The sequence below is a fragment of the Centroberyx affinis genome, unplaced genomic scaffold, assembly GCF_046629955.1.
Source record: "Centroberyx affinis isolate AG114_WGS23_722 - 3 ecotype Tasmania unplaced genomic scaffold, CSIRO-AGI_Caff_v1 ptg001712l_1, whole genome shotgun sequence".
NCBI lineage: Eukaryota > Metazoa > Chordata > Actinopteri > Beryciformes > Berycidae > Centroberyx > Centroberyx affinis.
Genome location: NW_027280123.1, coordinates 148,825 through 169,751, shown reverse-complemented (window position 1 = coordinate 169,751; position 20,927 = coordinate 148,825). Strand labels below are relative to the sequence as shown.

Sequence of the window (20,927 nt, the reverse complement as noted above, 5' to 3'; positions counted from 1 at the left end):
AATAAAACCATGCATGAATTCAAATTTGGAAAGACTTTAGGAGATTTGATTTATTGAATAACACCTCTCATTTTACCAATTTGAATTACGATTTGACCAGTTGTATGAAGACAGGCAGTCTGCTTTACCTCCAGTGCTTTGTGTGGCAGCTGCTTGTCGGTCCACTGTTTGAGCTTGATGTCCACGGTGGTGTTGAAGGTGCCCGAGTTCATCGTCTGGGCGGCAGGCAGGTAGATGTTCTCGATCACATGGGTGGAAACACGCTCCCACAGCTTCTTCTGCAGGATGGCCTCCCTGGGAGGGGTCAAAGGTCAGGTCAGGAGGAATGTTTTGATTGGATAACACGCTGAATGTGGTATGACTTCTTAAATTATGTAAAATGATTTTTAGGATTAGATTTAAGGAGATCTAACAGGTCAAAGTGCTCTCAGGAAAGTTGCTTTCAGCTGTCCGGCTCTGTTCAGTTAAGTGATCCAGTGGGGCAGGAAAACAATGAGCAGAGGGGGATCGCTCTTGCCTATCGAGCTGCTTTCACTTGTGTACAGTCAGTGCTATTGAGATTGCACTTGACTGTAGATTCCAATACAGCTCCAGTATGAGCCTGTTAGCAGCTAACAGCCTTCCCACTCTCACTCTATTTGACCGCGACAGCGTGACAATGGGACAAAACCCTCCCAAAATCCCCCTGAGACCAGAGCGGTGTTAAGCCTCTCTCATTTATCATAAACGCACGCTCATATTTCATGCGGCTCCCCTTTTGTTCAGGCTAGCGCTCCTTGCTGTCAATAGGCGCTATCTCCAATAGCGCTGGCTGGCTGTCTGGCTAACAGGGCCACCCCTGTCCCCGGCCATGGGCCATTCATCAGAGCATCGATCTGGGAGAACTGATGGCACGCACACTGGGGATGGCCACAACACCATGCATACATCTCATTTAGTGAGGTTTTCCTCATGGGGGGTGGGGTATAACTATATATTCATGCATGAGTACATGCACACACGGAAAGACTTGCAGCTTGCTCTTAAAATAGCCTCCACCTCATGGCTGGTAGAGTGCTGAAGCATTTCAAATCTGTGGTCTAATTGCCTTCAGGTACAGCACTACATAATTGTTAGATGATGTTATGCAGTTCGATCCCCATAAGGAGGCATTTAAAAAAAGACCAATATTTCATCCAGGGTGAATGAAAAGGTGATACTGACAATATGAAAATGATCAAATTACATTTACATTTCAGGCATTTGGCTGACACCCATCATGTCTAGTTTGTTTAGAGGAGTTATTCTGAACCCTGGTGTGGTTTCCCCCTGGATCACCAACGGCTGCAGGATCAAAGCCACGGCTGCACACAAGTAATGGATATACCAATATAGTAGCAACAAGACATAATAGATACACCACTAACTTACCAGTGTTTTGGGGTCACTTGACTCAAACTAATGACTTCATCCAGGATTTCATTTTTGGCCTTTTCAAAGAGTTCATTCTGCAAAAAAGGCAAAATAAAGGCAGATTTGTATTGCTCTTATACCCCAATGATAGACTTTCAAGGTGTGCACTTGTTCTATCTTGTTTTATAATCTTTTTTTAAATTTTTTTTTATCTGTTTTTATCTCAATTTCTGTTTTAGTGTGATTCCTGTTTCTCACCCTGTCCAGCTCTCTCAGACGGGGGTAGTTGTTCTTCCACTCCGTCTCCAAGTTGAAGCGGGATGCTGGGGCGTGGGGAGGGACAGAAACAATGAATAAACACACTAAACAAACCTTTTCAACATCAAAATTAATCTTCTTCAACTTCTCATTTGCTCCAAGTGTGAATATAAAGTAAGTGGCCAGATGAACACGTGTGGTTCCATCATAAAATCCAAGCCAGATGCACTCTCTCTATTGTTTAGTGAATAAACATTTTGAATGAATAAACCTTTTCAACATGGTTGACCCCCATTGGAAGTGAACCCCTAACCCTGGCAATGTTAGTGCCATGTTCTCCCAATTGACCTAAACAGGACCACATCTATATATATATATATACAGTACATAATAATATATTAGATGTTTTTTAACTAGTCAAAACAATAATGAGAAAGCCTCTTTTTGCAGACAATAAATACCTGAATCATTCCCTTGAATCCAATGGAGGCATTGAGGTATTTTTGTCATATACCATTAACCACCAGTGTAGCAGGTTTTTTTATTAACTGCTATTTTTACCTGTATTTGTGTCCGTACTTTGTTTTCGTTAAAGCACTATGTGACAAACCCATTTTGCTGAATGCCCTTATAACTTCAAAATAAATTTACTTTGACATGTGGCACTTGGCAGGTGTTCATTATCATGTCTGGCCGGCCGAAACTCATCTTCTATACATTTCTATTCCTTTTCCACCTTTGATGCTACGCTCCATCAGACAGTAATTCTCTATAATCATCAGGTGCTGACTGTACCGGGACAGAGCCTGCTTTGTTTTAACCTGGTTTGATATAAAGGCAGCTTTCAGACTGCTAATGGGGCCTATTCTTTAATAAAAGTGGGTGAGGACTTTGCACAGACACTCTCTTAACTGGCCCCTTAGAAGCAGAGGGGATGGCGCCGATCACACACTCTTAATCAACAGCCAGCTTTTACTTTTCACACATGTGCACACACACACACACACACAGCCCGCTGTCCCTCTCCACAGCTCCCCATCCAGAGATTAGGCTAATTGCTGGGTTAAGGGGCCATGGTGGCGCCAGGCTATGAGGATGGAGGCCAGTTGTGTGTGTGTTTTTTTTTTTTTTTTGACGGGCTGTGGATCGATAAGCCACACAATGGGCCGATGGGAGCAGCAGTCGCAGGGCCATAAATCTCCTGTGCTGTTAGCGAGGGGCCCGTGGTTGTCTAGGCTAATTGTCGATGGGAGGCAGCGCTGAGCGAGGGGAGAAGTGTGGCAGGGTGGGCTGACTTAGGCCGAAGAGAGGAAGGAGGGATAGTCAGGAGGAAGTGGAATTAAGGTGGAATTGTGATCCTGTGTCGCTCCCATTCCCTGTATAGCCCAATGGGTAGAGCAAGGCTCTAACACTGCCAGGGTTAAGGATTGAATTCCCACCCGGCTAGGGAAGCTAAAAACTCATGGCACGGTAAGACACTTTGGAGAAAAACATCCACTAAACAGCACATATAAAATGGCATATGAGTCAGTCAACCCTCCCTGGATAAATAAAGGTTAAAAAAGCCCTGAAGGCCTGCAGGTGCAGAGTCATACCTTTGAAGACGTCGGCCTGCTGCTCAACAGACTCCCTAACCATCTTCCAGAAGCAGTCAGAGACAGCCAGGCTCAAGTTCTTCGTAGTCACCTGGTGGGCCTTCAACATGCCGTCCCTGATGGGATACATACAGTGATTGGCTGGTTTGAATTAATTTATTTGATGAGTTAAAATATTATCCTCACATTCAACAAGGCAACGGGAGGGATAGATAAATGATGGAGCTGTAAAGTTTGATGAGTTTAGTGAAACCTGCCTCAGTAATCTTGAGTTCTGGAAGAAGTCCTCCTCGTAGTCTTTGATGGAGTCTATGCTTTCACCGCTGCTCCCTAGAGAAGAGTGGACAACACAACAAGATGTCAGTAACTCACATTTCAGGATTCAATGAACTGTAGGGTTTAATGCAGGATTTCATTCAGTGAGAACGTCCGAGAGGGCATTCCTGTTTCTGACAAAGTAGTAAATATGCACGAGAATAACAAGAGGCACTTGAGCTGCCTAATGTCCTGTCATAATCACCATGACATATTAAACATAATCAGTTATGCTAATGAGATCATTAATTAATATGTTATATACTAATATATATAATAAACATTAACTTGTCTTCACACAACACATGGGTGGTAAATAATATGACCTCTGTACCGTAAAACATATTATACTAATATTATAATATAATACTATTATACTGGCAGTAGTTTTCCTCATTAACATGCAAATTTACACAGCAAGGTGCTCCAAAATCTGATCAGATCATCTACTCTATAGGGGGAACCTGTGGTGTAACTATGAAATTTCCATCATCTACTGTTCTTGAGTTATTGTGTTCACAAGAATGTGTCTACACAGACAGAGATGCCACCATGACGACATAATGTCCTGCATACCATTTGCAATAAAAAGCAGGAGAAAACAGGAAAGATATCCAACTAGCTCCCTGGTTACCAAAAAAGCTGGCAGAGCAACCAATAAATCACAGCTAGGCTTTGTGGGAATTATCAGCCCAGCTGGGATGTGTCTTTTATCAGATTGCTTGGCTAATCTACCCATTATATAATGTAGCATTAAATGCAGGATGGTGGATTACTCAGTGGGATACGTTACCTTTCCCTGTCACCACTGCAAAGTAACCCAGGGCCTTCATGGGGAACAGCTTGCCTTCAACTATCTGCTGGATCTGAAACAGAAGACAGGGGAAGAAACTGTTTAACTTTTCAGGTCATTCCACTCTGTAGTGCAAAACTGAGCTGAGCTCCCCTCTTGTGGAGGAGTCACATATTGCTGTCTCTCACGCATATGAGTTGGTACTTCATCCACTGGTGTAAAAAAAAATATGTAGACGCAGCAGTTATTGAAGTGCAGCTTTTGGACAGTTTTGCTCACTAACTCTGTATTCTATGGAATATGAAGTGGCAACGCATTAACAACCAGTCAAGCACATTTTGACAAATCCAGGCACAAGTCTTTGGCTCTGCAGGTGAAATGGTGAAACAAGTGGCCAGTTAAGCCATCTTACTCTGTTGGGACTGGCCAGGTTCTTCTCAGCCAGGTCCACCTTGGTCAGGACAAAGATGGTCCTCCTGCCCTGGGGATCCATCTGGCTCACCAAGTCTGTCACAATGCTTCGCTCTGCATCCACACTACCATCTGGACAGAGAGGAGGAAGGACAGAGGAGATGAGATGATGGGGTAAAGATGACAAGGGTGAGGAGGACAATGAGTATGAAAGCAATGAAAAGGAGGTGGAAGAGTTTGAAAGAAAAAAGGAGAAGATAAGTGAAAGTGTAAGGAACAAATTCTGGGATCATCTGTTCCTCTTTGACATTCAAGCATTTAATAATAATAATGGTAAGAATGTGATAGTCTACTGAGCCCATGCCGTGAAATCTTCTCCCATCACCCTACTCACTACAACACCCGGCTGCCTGTATGCAAGACCATTTGGTGGATGGTGTACTAATGGCTCACCCTGAATACAGAGGATGATTGCATTGGGGTTCTGCATGTAGGCCTTGCTGATGCTGAAGATGGTTTCCTTAGTGTCTGCTGCCATGCCCGAAGTCACAGTCTGAGAAAGACACAAATTTACAGAAAGATTTTAGACTTTTTTTGTGTGTACTTGCCTTACTTTATTTGTGAGGACAGCTGTGGGTTTGTGGATCCGCACTTTGCAAAAGAGCAATTTTACAGTTTAGGGTTTTAGGTTTTTAATTAGGGTTATGTCAGGTTAGGGCATGGATTGGTGAGGATTAATGTAGGCGATAGGGGTTAGGTTTAGGGTTAAGATAAGGTTAAGGTAAGGTTAGGGCATGTATTGGCAATGGTTATGGTTAGTTAATGGAATTAAGGGAAGGTCCCTCATTCAATTTGAACAGTTCAAATCAGATAAGAAATCACCACATAATGTACCTTACAAACATCAGTTGATACAACCACAGACAGAGTAATTAGCTCAAAACTGTGCAGTAAAAAGATGTTCATCAATGCAAAATACAAGGATCTTGTACAGGCACAATAATCTACAATTTCATGTGTAAAGTAAGATTTACAATTGCAGTGGAGATAGATCAGTCTTGTATTACTAACAAGTATATTAATACAAGAGTGTGCATGTCTCTACTCACACTGATGACGCCTGGTAAGTCGACGAGCACCATCCTCTGGATGCCGGGGCCTTTGACACTCAGGGATATTGTCTGACAAACAAAAAACATAAACCTCATCAGTCATCATCCTACCACACACTACAGCAGTAAAACGGCAGATAGCAGCGTTAAACAATCTGAATCTGAACCTGAGAATAAATAAATAAATCACTGTGTCCCACCTCAGGACTGACTGTCTGCCCCTCCTTCACGCTCTTCCTCATCCTCAGCTCTATCTCATGCCTGAGGGCAGCCAGCTGCAGGAGGGACGAAGGGAGAGAGGATAAAGCTGTGTAAATAAGTAACCAAGTTTATGCTTTACTTTCATAGTGGCTAGAGGGAAGGAATGAATGAAGGGTTCACTTGTGACTTACATCCTCCTCCTTATTGAGATCAAACTCTCGGCCGCTGTCCTTGAACATGGCCACGTGGTGGGGGCCCTCGCTTAGTGTTACCTGGGGACAGAAGACTTGTCAAGGGCCTCAATACACAACAACAACAAAAACATTAAACAGGGTTCCTAGACTAGATTTTCCATTTCCAAAATTCAGGCCTTATTTCTTGAGAAGTCTCGGTCGTAGCGTTGTCATGCTCACAGCATGTAAGATTTAAAAAAGAAATCCTGCTTGGGAACACAAAAGCAGTGTGCTGCTGTTCTCTTCTTTTTTGTACTCATCTTTACTACTCAGCACCTGCAAAATAATATGGATGTGCGTATGCTTCTTTGAGACTGTTAATTTCAAAGAGAATTCCTCACAGCAGCAAATATGAAAATACATGGAGTAACAACGGGCCTAAAGCATAATAACCTTCTCATTCATTTGCTGGTTCCACTCTCTCACAATCCAAAACAAGAAGCGCCTCCAGAATAATGTGAACACCTGCTCCAAAATCATAGGCCACCCCCTCTGGTCTCTGACCTCACTGCATGATCAGCTAACGCTCCGGAAAGCCCACTCCATCCTACAGGACCCCACCCATGTCCTACACAGGGCCTTCGAACGGCTGCCCTCTGGTAGGCGTCTGCGCTGCCCTGCAGCTAGGACTAAACGGAGGAAGGCAATCTTCATATATGAGGCTGTTCACCTACTAAACTCCAGTCTGCCCCGGGCCCCCTCTTCCTCCCTCGCCTGGGACTAATCCCCACACCTACTGGTCTGCCACAGTCCCAGCAACCCCCCCCTCGGGGATAAATACAGTTTTTTGAATTGAATTGACAACTAAAACAATTACTGTTATATGTGTATCAAAAGTAAACGTCCCCGTCCCCCCAATACTTTTCCAGATGTTTTGTCCAACTGCCAAACTTTTCAATACCTGGAAATGATCAAATTTGCTTTCCATGTAAGGACCCTGGCTATAGAGAGATGATTGAGTATGAGCTTATATGTGCACACATCGGCCAGTCTGGCCCTGCCTACCTTGACAGGAGAGCGGGTCATCATCTCTCCAGAGCCCCGGGGGAAGATCCTGGCCTGGGCGATCATCTCCAGCACGCTGGTCTTCCCAGCACTCTGATCCCCGACCACAACCACCTTAACAGAACAGGAGGAAGTGGGTAAGATGGTGGAGATAGCAGAATGGATGGAGGACAGAAAAGAGGTTGCAGGAGAAAAGGTAGCAGGACAGGCAAGGAAGGAAGGAGTAAGGAAACAGAGGTAGTAAGGGAAAAAAGAGCTGGTAAAGAAATGATGGTCCAACTGATGAACAAGCTTCAGAATTTCTTCAGAATGTCTTGAGAGGGTTTATTAATAAATTAAGTTAGATAACACTCCTACCACAAAAATAGATTATCAGATATTTTGGATATCATTCATTTATTGAATTCATTTATTAATAAAATTTTCTTCCCAGTTATTGGTATCAGACCCAAGAATAAGACCATCAAACACATATTGAATAATCTTACAGTCAGCCTTGGACTACTGAGAACTCTCAACAGTTGAAGAGCCAATAGAGGAATAAAGCCATTCTTTGATAGGACTCCATTTCCCATGAATAAGGAACCATATGCGACTGCTCCTTACCCTGGGTAGGTGGTCCTGGGTGTTGTAGTTGGAGTCGTAGTCGGACAGGATATCCAAGACCTCGGAGTACAGGTCAATAAGGGATTTCTACATGGGGGGGATACAAAAGGAAAACTCAGGCTTGATGAAACATTTACCTTTACATGAAAATTATAGGTATTTAGCTGACACTCTTATCCAGAGTGACTTATAATGAGTACAATAGAAGAAGAATTATTAAAAACTATGGGTGCCCTTGTGCACAGCCGTGCTACTCATCCAGGGTGCAGCTAGAGCAGGAACAGTACAACATTCAAGATCAAAGTAATCCAGCGCACACCGGGATTGTTCAAATCGACTTTTTTAGTTTAATTCATATAAAATATTGGGGCAAACATTCGCCCCAATATTTTATATGAATTAAACTAAAAAAGTGGGAAAAAGTGGGACTTAAAAAAGTGGGAATTAAACTAAAAAAGTTAATTTGAACAATCCCGGTGTGCGCTGGATTACTTTGATCGAGAAGAAGAATTATTATTTAAATGTGTGTGTGTGTGTTTGTATGAGACCCACCTTGACTTTCCTTTGGTGAATCCCCTTATCGTCTTTCTGCAGCACCACTTTCCTCAACTCTTTATTCTCCTTCTCCAGTCTCTCCAGCATGCGTTGATATTTCATCTGTGGGAAAAATAGCAGCAAGCAATCAACACCCAGCATAAGGCTTTACACCTAAGAGAGCATTTTGACAAAACCAAAAATGAAATTCATGCTCTGCTGGATTTACCCACTGCTATAAAGACACAGATGCAGCCTCTGCTGTCGTTTCCTAAAGCGCACCATTTCCATGCTCATGCAGCCATTCTACTGTAGCTTTTTCCTGTCATATCTTTGGCGTTTTGGGCATCCAAAGTCCTTGAGCCTTGAGTCACCTCTGGCAGTCAGTGGTACTGTACCATTAGCATCAAAGCGATAGTCTGTTCCACCTTTCAAAATGAATGTCTGAGCTTGAGCAGAGCTGAAAGAGTCGATTCTGGGTCTGCTAGCTTGGTCCAAGACGGCAACAAGGCAGTAGAAATCAGTGAATTATGGTCTGCTGCCTGATTTTGAACCATTAGACTATTTGAGTCAATGAAATGTAAAACCCCAAAAAGGATTGAATATATATTTATAGCTGAATTAAAAAAAAAAATATACAACCAAGGTGATTGGCTCACCAATTCACACTTAAACCAGTATTTGGGCAACAACTCCAATATTCCTCTGGTCCATCAAGACTTCAAAAACATCCTGGCCCCAGTGGTTTCAGCCAAAGTAAATCATAAATGTACTGTACCTGGGTACGGAGCAGTTCTTCTTGAAGCTGGTCTATCTTTTCTCTGTCTGACGACTGGAGGTGGAAGAAGACGAGGAAAAAGAACAGGAACAAACTGGGTTAATGCTCCCTCTCTGGTCTTGAAAATTAGGCCTTCCCGTCACCCTCATTGTACAACTTCACACACATGGGATCCCACCAGCATCAGGAAGGTACATTACATGCACATTACATTACAGAGAGTACCAGAGTTGAGAAAAGTCAAGTTAATGCATAAAATGGAGGGGAATAAAAAAAACAAACAGATTCCAAGCAGACAATGTTCATTCTGGTCTTTTTCAGCTTCAATCAAGAGTCTATGAATCACACACAAGCACAAATCACAAAGTGAGCCCTGGAAAAGACAGCTGAATTTCATCAAGAAACCATCGTCAACGTCATTACAGAGTGAATTTTTATGATTTGGCAAAAACCCATTTGATTGTATCTTTTATATACCTGCAATGCATTTTTCAGGATGGGAGAAGAGAAGGGACAGAGAGCAGGAGACAGAGCATATATGAGTAAATGGGATTGGCAGCGGACGACAGGGAATTAAACACACATGTACACACACACACACAAACACACACACTACAATGCTTTATCTGAAGCTATATCTACACTATACAGCAGAGATGGGAAGTGTGCAGTAACTTACATTCTAGTGATATGCGCAAACAGTGCTTGATAATGTTTTGGATATCCTTTGTTAAATATTATCTAGGCAATGTGAAACCTCTCTAGCAGGGCTTAGGTCTTATCCCTTGCTGCTGATAAACTAGCGATCTCAATGCCGTTCAGATTTTCATTCGAAGACTGGTCAAAGTCATGGTCGTTTCCAAAAGTGCAGTTCACGCCATGCAGCGGTGTGTCACTCCACTCCATGCAGTGTTTCCATACATTAGTGGAGTGCTGTTGATGATGATCCAGACAGGGAGGCTGGGCTACTGGGCTACTGGGACCAGGCTAAGGTAACTTTCCATGCATGCCATTCCTTAGCCCACCAGCAAAGCAATCTTAGCATAGCCTGACAGACTATTGAGTGATACATGGAGCCATGGAGGGTGTTGTTGGATACTGAAGGGGACGGATTGGAGGTGTTTATAGGTATCGACATAAGTGTTTGACATTAGCCAGCACTACAAAGTCTCAGATATATTGGTACTGAAGCAAAGATTAAATAATGAGTTTCAAGGTGTAGGAAATTTACTCTCCGGCCCTGGCTCAAAGTATATCAAGTTAATGGCCAATAATGAATTTAATAACCCATTAGCAGTAACATAAAACACTATAAGCTGAATCTGAATCTGAATCTTAAACAAGACACTTCCTGGAATAGTGATTTCATTATTCCAATTCCAACTCTATTCCTTATATAGATTCAGTTAGTTAATTTTTGTCCAGGTAGCTGGTAGACCTTAGAGGGGGGGAAGGTTTCTGGGTGGTCCTATTATATACAGTATGTTCTGATCATCCTCTACGGCTGTCATCTGGTAGGGGGTGGTGATTGGGTGGGTGGGGTCTAAGTTGGGTGGGGACCTTCACCTTGCGTTTCTGCTGAGGGGGGCTGGGGCTGGGGTTCGGAGGCGGACTGGGGGCGGGCTCTGGCGGTGGGGGACGCGCGCTATTGGCCGCAGCAGCCCGCCGGACTTCCTCCTCGTGCCGCTGGATCTGCTGCTGAATGAGAATGAGCTCGCCGAGCAGACCCTGCTGGGGGACGTCACAGTGAGAGAGAGGCAGAAGCAGCAACAACAACAACAACCACCCGCTGGGCCGGTCTGCCCACCAGGCCCGGGCGGCACCTGAACACAGGAAACCAAACCTATGCCCACAGTGACCGGCATAGGCGCTCTACAGGCCGGAGTATTACCGTTCAGTCAAGGATCAAGATCAACGTAATCGAGGTCTTTGGCTTTGGGAATCTTGCCACCATCATCAGCGCTACCCAACAAAGTCAGTTTATCTCGGCCACAAAGGGGAGATGCCAAACTTTGCCAGACTGAAAGCAGAAGAGGCGACTGATACCGCAACCAGCGCCTCTCAGCCAGTGGCACACCGTGGCGATTCCGTTCTCTTTCCCCGCCATCATGCATCGTTACGGCTTAATGGTTGTACCCTCGCCACGAGTCGAGCGATACTATCCAACTTATTACCATGCTCCAAGAGAAGGGGTATAAAATACATGAACAGAGCGGACTGATTCTGAACTTGGGCACAGACAGTCAAGTTTTACTGTAAGAGTAAAATAATAACAAAGTCTCATGTATTGTGACGTTCTGTGTCAACTGTAGCCTACACATGAGGACTGAGACCACCGTATTTCGATGCTTTTCAACACACTGGCAGCTCCGATCATAATCAGTCTGTTGATGTAGATGAAATGAGCAAAGCAAGCGGTGGGATATTGCTGTATCAAGGGTGGAGCGCAAAGCCTACAGCAGGTTGAACAGGTGAACATAGCTTTAGTCCAGTGGTCCCCAACTTGATGTGGCCTGTCTAAATGCCATCAGTAGTAGAATAGATTCATGGAGAGTCAATTCAATTCTTACTTAAGAAAGAAAAGGGGTATTAGAAATTTTTAAAACGTTTTTAGCTTCTTTGTTCTGTGAAGCGAATGACGAAATCCTCATTAAATGCACTTCAAACTGAAACTTCAACTTGTAAACTCAATGTGTGTTCAGGTTGGGGACCATTATTTTGGACTAAAAGCAAGGCGGAGGGTAGGAAAGCCATCATCTATCATTTTATGCAGCTCCCCTTACAATATTTTCAAACCTTTTAATCTTTTTTTTTCTATTTTAAAACTTCCAACTCTGTACAGTGTGAAAACAACATTAAAAAAAACAGACATTTCCATAGAACGGGGGGGACACCGGAGACAGGTCGCTTTGTGAAAAAGAGACTACACACAAAATGAACATGAAAGAGAGAGGACAACAGGGATGAAAGAAATGTGCATACAAAGTGCTTTGCCAGAAGCAGCTGTACAATATGAAGCTAAAAGAAGGCATGGTCTCCGTGAAGAGGCTTCTGGAAAAAAAACAAGAACATTGAGAGGCATGAGAGCAAAGGCAATGGTAAATATCAGCAAGCGTGAAAATGATCTCTCAGGTTATACTCTGTCAGAATGAGTGCCATGTATAAATGGTACGATCTGTTAGCGATACTAAATGATCAATTTCACTGTGTGTGTAATATTTTGCTAAAGAGCAAGTCTCACTTTAGTGCTTCACTGTAACAGAGTATAACTAACCATCTTCTTACCAACCTTCTGTCATAGAGCACCATTAACAGCTTATCTTGATTATAAGCTAGTAGCCAGAGTGAAGCTCACAGTCCCCATTCAGTGGAATGAATCAAAACTGACCAAAAACATTACATTCCCCTATATTACACAACACGTGCCATTTGGTGGACACTGTTATCCAAAGTGGGAATTAAATGCCTAACTCTGGCAGTGTTAGAGCCATGTTCCATGCATTGAACCATAGAGGACCACACTTAGTTTTCAGATTCCTTGAGTGAATTTTGATTCGTTCCACTGAAATTATTGACACTGAAGTGAAAGTGAGCCAAGCTGCAGACGGGAGTTGAGTGAGACCAAGCCAAGGCTGGGGAGAGTCAGCGGGTCGGAGCAGACTTGCCTTCTTGTACTGCTTGTCGCTGCCCTCTTGTGTGGATGCAGCAGGAGTGTCTGTGGCGTTCAGCGGAGGCTCGCCTGAGGTTTCTACCAGAGGAGACACAACAAAACAGAATGAGGTTACTACATATGATAATGCATCGATGACTACTGTGTACTGAGTAGAACACCATACGCTTAGTGAGACAATTATTCCCATGGCCAACTGTCAGACAGGAAATCATCTATAGCATACCTATGGTTAGTAGAAGCAAGAAATGTGTGATTACAAATCAAATGTTTGGAAAATCTGATGAAAAACAACCAAAAAATGAAAACAAACAAAATAAAACTTTGCATATTGCACTACTAACCCTGTTCTGTGTCTATTTAGCAGCATATATGCAGCGAAAAAACACCTGGCATTGTATAGTGAAAAAATAAGACTGTATTTAAAAAGTTTAAATTTAGACTTTTTCCTAATTTTTAATAACCCATGGATACCCTGTCAACATTATGCCTTACTTGGGTTTGAGGTATGTGAACGTATGTGAAGCTAATATTATACAGCAGTGACAGTAACTTCCACTGCATAAAACAAGTCTGCTCACCTATATAAATGTGTCAGGTGTTTATGGAGGCATGGTGTTGACATCTGCTGTACACAGCCAGCTGTCACTTCCATAGGTACATGTACTCTACATGTATAAATAGACCAACCTTGAAACTGTCAAGGAAAAAACAGCTTTCATCGAGCCACTGAGGGACTTGAAGCTGACAAGTGAGGAGCAAGAACGAGGAACACACCTCTTCTGTTTTTCATGACTCACAGTGGAGGTGTGGTCTGGTCTGGCAAGCTGCTGTGCAAATGACCTTTGAAAGCTTGAAGTCTTTCCATGTATCATTAAATAATTAAATATAACCTTGGTGTGATTATGGCTGAATGGACATTTCTGATTGTTTTGCTAGATACTCTGATCATGTTGATTAATCAGTCTTCATTTGAGGAACAAAATCATTTACTGCACATTTGCATCATATCTCAACATCTTGACTTCAACTACAGTGGATGTTCTAAGTGAAATGAAACGTATTTTCTATGCATTTTCCAAACATTTGATTGGCATGTGCTACAGGTAGATGAAAAGAGAGCCCACAGAGTCAAAGATTAGCAATTGCAAATGTGAGTATAATTAAGGAAAGCAGCCCAAACAGGCCAGGGGAGAGAGAGGGTGGAAGTCAAAGGAGGCAAAAAACCACACAGGTGGGACAGAACAGCCAAAGAGAGTCAAGTCAAAAGGGGAGAGGAGGACATATTAAAGGGGAACACACTGGATCTGCTTTGAAGAGTACTCCAGACCAGGATGAAAAAATGAAAAATCGTCTCACAAAACCACATTTCTGCACTTGTGTTGTGATATTAAGAATTCTTTTTGACTTTCAAATGAATTCAGTAAGAGGAAGAGAAAACTAAGGTATTACTACTTTTTTCATTCCAGTAAACGCGTGTCAGCCACAAGGTGCAACTGGATCTCGGCTTAAAGAAGCATACTCATCTGAAAACCCTCGGTCCAAGATGAGACCTTTTCACCGTGCGAGTGACAGGCCATACATCTCACTGAACACAGAACCAACGTTCATAACAAACTTTGGCATCGCTGACAGCAGCACCGGTCTGAATGCCGCCTGCGGAAACCGGAAGCCAATCTGGTTTGGGAGTACGCCTTCCTGGGAAGATGCCGCACCACCGCCTTTAGCGTCGAACCACGGCAACCACTCAGCAGGTCCGCAAGCAGGAACGCCACCACAAACAGACCAATACCAGGGGGGGGGGGGGGAAGGAGGATAGTGGGGGGGGGGGGTTCAAACAGCACCGGGGAGAAAAGAGAGGGAGGTGGGGAGGGACGGGCAGCGCTACTGAGTGCGGGGGGTTTACACACCTAACAACAGATGCAGACCAGAAGCTCCTTTGACTTCACTACCCAAACTCAAACCTGTGAAGAATGTGGAGGAGGGGGAGGAGGGGAGGGGAGGGGGAGAAAGGAAGAACAACACAACATAAAAATCATAAAAAGACAGAAGCAGAGGGGTGGTGGTCAGAGCAAGGTCACGGCTGGATGATATGTGTGTGTGTGTGTGTGTGTGTGTGTGTGTCAAACAAAGCCACGGCCGACCCAGGAGCTGTGCTGCTGTGCTGCCATGCTGCGCTCTGCCAAGTCCAGAGGAAAGCAGCCACTTCATGAGAGACTGTTAAAAGAGCTAGGCAGACCCCAAACTGGACTTGGTCTTAAAGGAACAGTTCATCCCAAAATGTCAAATTCTGTCATTATAGACTGATTCTGTTTACAAATCACCAGCCAATGGAGAGCTTGCTGTAGTAGTGCCCATCACCCCCCAATATAAACACAATCAGCTAATTTCCTTGTTTCGGTTGCCATAAGAAGAAGTTGTTAGCATTTCCTCTGCGTAATGCTGCTTAATTGCAAGTAAGTGCAATCGTTTGGCTACAAAACACTTGGATTATGCTGCAGGAGTTGTTTACAGGGTTCCTACACACTTCAATTAAAAAATGCCATACTTTTTCCAGACCTTGATTTGTTTTGAAGATTTTGTCTGGTGTTCAATACGATTTACGCAGATAGACATCTTGCCCCTGCTAACTAGGTCATATCACTGTATAGATGAAGATTGTTCTTCACAGCGACAAATATCAGAATATGTGAGATGATTGGCAGGGTTTCCATTTTAAAATTCCATATTTTTCCCAGACCCTATGTTCTTGACTGGATTTGATTTTGGTCGGTATTTGATATAATGCATGCTGACAGCAGCTGGGTAATAAGAGCGTCCCTCTATCTGAACATTATTCTTCACATCAACAAAAACCGTGGACTCAAAGTGGGTCAACAACAACATAAAAGCTATAATTATGTGTGTATCGAAACTGAACCACGACATTTTCCATACTTTTCCAGACATTTTTTCAAATTCCCAAACTATTCAAGACCTGGAAATGATCAAATTCATTTTTAATACTTTTCCAGACTTTCCAGACCTGTGTAGGAACCCTGTGTTTAGAGAAATGTGATGGTCATTTAATGTCCTTTTTGGAACTCTAAACAAAACAGATTTTCTCACTTCAACTGTTTTGGAGAAAGCGGAGATGGAACTCTGGTCGTTAACTCGCTGTGTGTTTGGTGGTCATACAAACTTCACTGGGGTTTCGACTGACATCAATATTTTATATATTCCAGTGTGTTTAATCTTTTACTGTTTTTTGTTACTCTGTAAAGCACTTTGAACTGCATTTGTATGAAAAGGTGATATAAAAATAAACTTGATTTGTCTGGAGTAAATAATGACAGAATTTTCATTTAGGGGTTAGCTGTTCCTTTTAACTCTATACATGATGTTATGAAGCATATTCTGTTATTATAAAACTGAAATATTAATGAAATGAATTATGAATTATATTAGGTTATGTTTTGGGCTATTTGCAAAAATGATAGCACTGAAGAGGGAGAGGAAAAATACAATTTAGACAGGTGAGAAAGGAGATCTAATGGGCTTATAAAGGTATCTCACCCCAAACAAGAAACAATAATGGACTATTACATTCTATTATTAGTCTCCGGGTCTTATAAAGGTGTAATATATAAATTAAACCAATCACCATATCTTTCACTCATCAACTTCTCTGGACTTGCAGCAGAGAGCAAAGTCAGCAGGTAATGCTGATTAACTACATTGCAAACACCCCACCAACTCACAATGTTGCGAACATCTTTGCATACAGGGTGAATAAAAAAAACATGTAATGTATTTTTGTGTGTCAAGTTCAGTTTCCTTCCTTTCATTACAACTATATCATCAGGCATTCACACCAACTACATCTGTGAAATCCAACCAGGTAATGGATCTTCATGGCGATTTTCAAACTGTGGTGGGAGGGGGAGCTTTCACCTAATGAGAGGCTATTCACAAGGCAGACTTGTACTGTGGTAAACACCTCTACTTTGTTAATCACTTTATAAAAACAACACAAAGCACTTCTGAGGTTTGGTTACTTGAGGGTTTTAGATTTATTTTGTGAAAGTTTTCCAAGGACTAGTGCAGCAAAATGTTAGAACAACTGATCCCATCTGAATGAATCAGTGTTTGCAAACTCATGGGGTAAGATGGTGCTCCAACCACACAGTACTGATTTATTTAGCAATGTCTGAACAACTACTGATCCAAATCACATCAATCAAAGTTTTTTGGTGTCTGGGAGGTCTCTCTGGAGAATCCATTAGCAACCACAACCAAAGGCAGAAAGGCTGCAATAGAGAATTGGTTGAGTATGAAGCAGGCTGCTTCCTCTTGTTTTGTTCGCAACACTGTGAGTCTGCTAGGGCTGGGCGATATGGTTGAAATCAATTTCACGATAATTTCACGATAAGGATTTTTCTCGATATCAATATATATCACGATATGGTTCATGTATGCAAAATCACGTTAAATAATCAAATTAATGTTCATCTCATTGAACCAAATAGTAATGTTAGGTGTGATGTCAAACAAAAAATAAATATTCAAATAATATTCCTACCATACCTCATTTTATGAGAGTTTTTAAATAAAATTTGCTTGTCATCATCAATTTAGACAGCAGAAACGTGTGTCGCGATATTAAAATATCTTCATATCATCGTGATATGATTCCACTGAAAGACGATAAATGATAATATTGAATTATCGCCCAGCCCTAGAGTCTACAGTATGTTATCTCATTCAGCTAAGGTCACTTTGAGGCAGGTACAAACACAGCCGCCATACGTTTAGCATAGGATAGGGCAACCCAACCGTAGCGTTAGATACACTATACAAAGGTGAAGCCCATTGTAAATGCAGGAGATGGATCTGCTTGGGTTAATAAAATGAATGTTATCTGCATCTGAGCCCCGAGACCGGACTAAACATTTTGCCATCTGGCACTGATATGCAAATGATGCTATTGTCAATGTTAAAAGGCCCTTATAAAAGGCGTAGTTGATGTTCCGTCAGCACTCACTCACCAGAGGAGAGGATGCTTTTGAGGAAGGTGAAGTTCTCTCCTATCTTGTCCAGGTCAGGTAGCAGTTTGGCTATTTCCTCCATCTCTGGTAGGGCTTTGGCCAGTTTCTCTGTGGCCAAAAGAGAAGATGGGTCAGGGTGGGAAGGAAGGGAAGGCAAGTAGTCTCATCTCATGGCGCACCAATGCATGATTCCCCTTTTATCAGTTTGTCTGTTACCAGGCTAAAATAATTGTCTTGGAGAATCTCTGCAAGATTAACACCATTTGAGAGCCACTAGAAACAGAAATTGAAGCAAAGCAACATGACTTTCTGCATTTTGCATCATTTTTGTCCAGCAACCTTAAATGTAATGGTCAAAGTTTATCAGGTATCAGTACATCCCTGAACCTATAACTTAGTGCAAATTACATTCAAATGAAAGTGCACGATTTGAATGAACCAGAGAGATTATTTGGAAAGCTGTCAAAAATTTAACACCTGAACAGCTCTAGCTTTGGCTTCTTTCCAGGTATTGTACAATTCATTTGATACATTAATGATTAACTAGCCTATACACAGACGAATCCACAGAACAATAAGTGAAGCAATGTAAAATGTTTTGTATTGTACTTATTATATTTCTTTAATACCATTTTCAAGTTTGGGCTGCACAAATACGGCTAAAATGATAATCCAAATTATTTAGCTTCATATTGTGATCACTATTATTGATCATAATAGTTTCAATAATTTGCATAACAAAATTATTTTACAACACTTTTTGCATCTTATATCAATATCTTGACTGTTTTCAGCAACATTAAGTTTTCTAAATGAAATGCAATGTTTAAATATTGCCAAATTCTATGATAATTTGTGTGTAGAAAATTGTGATATACAAATTTACATAATTAACTGTGCAGCCCTATTTCAAGTAGGTCTATACCAGGCAGCAGAAAATTAAGTTACAGTCAAGACGTGATCATCTTTCTTTTAATTTATGACATTAAAGGAAAACACTTACCAAAATCAATTTGTTCACTCAGTTCCCAGACAAAATCGGGAATGACCCAGTTGTATTCACTAAAATCAGGCAGCATGTCCTTCCACTCCTCATAGGTCTGCAGGTAAAATGACAGACATGTGTCATACACTCACATACAGAACTAGATATAGCATGGCATATGAATTATATTGCAGTAGAGTTATGCTTGGGTATAAATCGATATGAATGAATGAGTGTTTCCTCAGCTGTATTCATTAAGCAGCAATGTGTCACCACAGCAAGAAAATTATCTCCACTGCTAGAGAAATGTGAAATTAAGCTAACATCAGTAGAATTTAACAACGTTCCCATCCAAAACACAAAGATATGTTGTTCTTAAGTTTAGAATTAATGTTTTCATTATGATCCAGTTTTCTTGAAATGCAACTGTACTGGATCCAAAACTAGAATTACCCAAGCACATATGCTGCATTACAGCACACATTACAAACCCTGAATTATACATCTTATAAATTAAATGTATAATTCATGGAAAATGAACAATTCATGTCTTTTTCTTTCAGGATTTCAGGTTTTTGGCTAAAACAATCCCACTGATTTCAAAAAAGCAGAAAAGCAGAAATGTTTTCTGCCTTTTTTTTTTTGCTGCGTTTTGTTTTTCTCATCACATCCCCAAACTTTTCATTAAGTTGTAAGGAACACAAAAGACATGTTTAAACCCTGGCTACTGGATTCCTGAGATGTCCCTTTATTGTCTTGGAAAATCTAAATTAAAAATAAGTTTACTACATGTGGTGCGTCTGGACACACCTACAAGCACAACTGTGGCTTGCAAGCAGGGGACCATTTTGTGCAATTCTGAACATGTTCACAGCCTGCTTGTGAAGTGCCACTGTGGGTGTGGAAAATGTACAACAGAATAAACAAAGCAGCCATGAGTCAATAACACTCATGAATGTATAGAGTAACCTGTGTGCGTGTCAGCCAATGTCAACCAGAAAATCTGGCATATAGGCTGGCTCTCAATACACCAGATTTACTATGATCCTTGTGTAAACATCGTCTAGAGAGTAAATTTACAAAAGTTTATCTGTGAACTTGCCCAACTATAGTAGATAAACTCGCTAACCTCAGCCTTCACTTATATTTTAGGTATTTTGCTGACACCCTTATCCAGAGCAACTAACAGTGAGTGCAACAGTAGAATTAGCTTAAATTCCTTGAAAACAACTTAGAAGCAACCGATAGTAAGGAGTATGAGGGTCAGAGCCACAGTGCCTAAAAAATATTCCTGTGACCATAGAATGACCATGTCAAAAAATAAGGGCTATGTGGATAAGTAGAAAAAAGCATTTTTTCAAGCTCCAGTAAGAGCAAATTAGAGTGAGCAGAGGAGGATATGGGACAGGGGATAGCAGAGTGGCCTAGAGGTTAGAGAGACCATCCTGTATGATTCAGTGGGGAGAGTGTGATGCAATGTCAAGTGATTCTGCTGTTCTGAATTGAGGAAGAAGAGTCCACACATCCACTAACTCAGACGTACTTTTTTAGCCGTGTAGCCTCCTCCCACCGCCGAGCCCAGCAGAATGTACCGGAGCCTCAGCAGCCTGGCGGCTAGGCGGGCCACCCAGAAGTTGCGATGCTGCTGGTAGCCATGGCCCCCTGATCCCGGGGGAGGCTTGGGTGGCCGCATGGGCAACCGGGACATGGAGGTGAAATGACGGGCCGCCGTGCGGTGAGGGGGTCGCTGGGGGTTGGCGTTAGCTGAGTAGCGGTGGTGGATGGCACGGGACAGAGGGTGCAGCTTCTGCAGCGGTACCCGGAACCTCACCCCCATGTTGGTGGAGACCAGGTTCCTGCAGGCCATGCTGGGAAGACAGGGGAATGAAGACAGTGGACAACAAATGACACCAGTGCACCTTCCTCCACCTATGGATCATTTAATAGAATCTCACCTAAGTTTAAGGTAGCTCCACAAAAAAGTCAGTAAGATATTATGCAAATTAGCAGTT

General features: G+C 42.2%; 1 protein-coding gene across 3 annotated transcripts in view; it reads right to left on the bottom strand.

The window, feature by feature from the left end:
• Positions 1 to 20,927, bottom strand: part of opa1 (OPA1 mitochondrial dynamin like GTPase) — a 46,826-nt gene that overhangs the window by 25,239 nt on the left and 660 nt on the right. Inside the window, exons 2-22 of one of the 3 annotated variants that reach the window (XM_071528707.1) lie at positions 20,459 to 20,783; positions 18,934 to 19,030; positions 17,931 to 18,038; positions 14,814 to 14,867; positions 12,899 to 12,981; positions 10,800 to 10,964; positions 9,234 to 9,287; positions 8,474 to 8,578; positions 7,922 to 8,008; positions 7,316 to 7,429; positions 6,269 to 6,349; positions 6,077 to 6,151; positions 5,874 to 5,945; positions 5,218 to 5,317; positions 4,766 to 4,896; positions 4,354 to 4,426; positions 3,503 to 3,575; positions 3,246 to 3,361; positions 1,651 to 1,715; positions 1,411 to 1,487; positions 129 to 294 (exon numbers count right to left, since the gene is read on the bottom strand). In XM_071528707.1, coding sequence (XP_071384808.1) covers positions 129 to 294; positions 1,411 to 1,487; positions 1,651 to 1,715; positions 3,246 to 3,361; positions 3,503 to 3,575; positions 4,354 to 4,426; positions 4,766 to 4,896; positions 5,218 to 5,317; positions 5,874 to 5,945; positions 6,077 to 6,151; positions 6,269 to 6,349; positions 7,316 to 7,429; positions 7,922 to 8,008; positions 8,474 to 8,578; positions 9,234 to 9,287; positions 10,800 to 10,964; positions 12,899 to 12,981; positions 14,814 to 14,867; positions 17,931 to 18,038; positions 18,934 to 19,030; positions 20,459 to 20,783 — 2,221 coding nt within the window. The remainder of the gene's footprint in view (positions 1 to 128; positions 295 to 1,410; positions 1,488 to 1,650; positions 1,716 to 3,245; positions 3,362 to 3,502; positions 3,576 to 4,353; positions 4,427 to 4,765; positions 4,897 to 5,217; positions 5,318 to 5,873; positions 5,946 to 6,076; positions 6,152 to 6,268; positions 6,350 to 7,315; positions 7,430 to 7,921; positions 8,009 to 8,473; positions 8,579 to 9,233; positions 9,288 to 10,799; positions 10,965 to 12,898; positions 12,982 to 14,813; positions 14,868 to 17,930; positions 18,039 to 18,933; positions 19,031 to 20,458; positions 20,784 to 20,927) is intronic. The other 2 variants (XM_071528709.1, XM_071528710.1) reach the window with 2 other exon arrangements.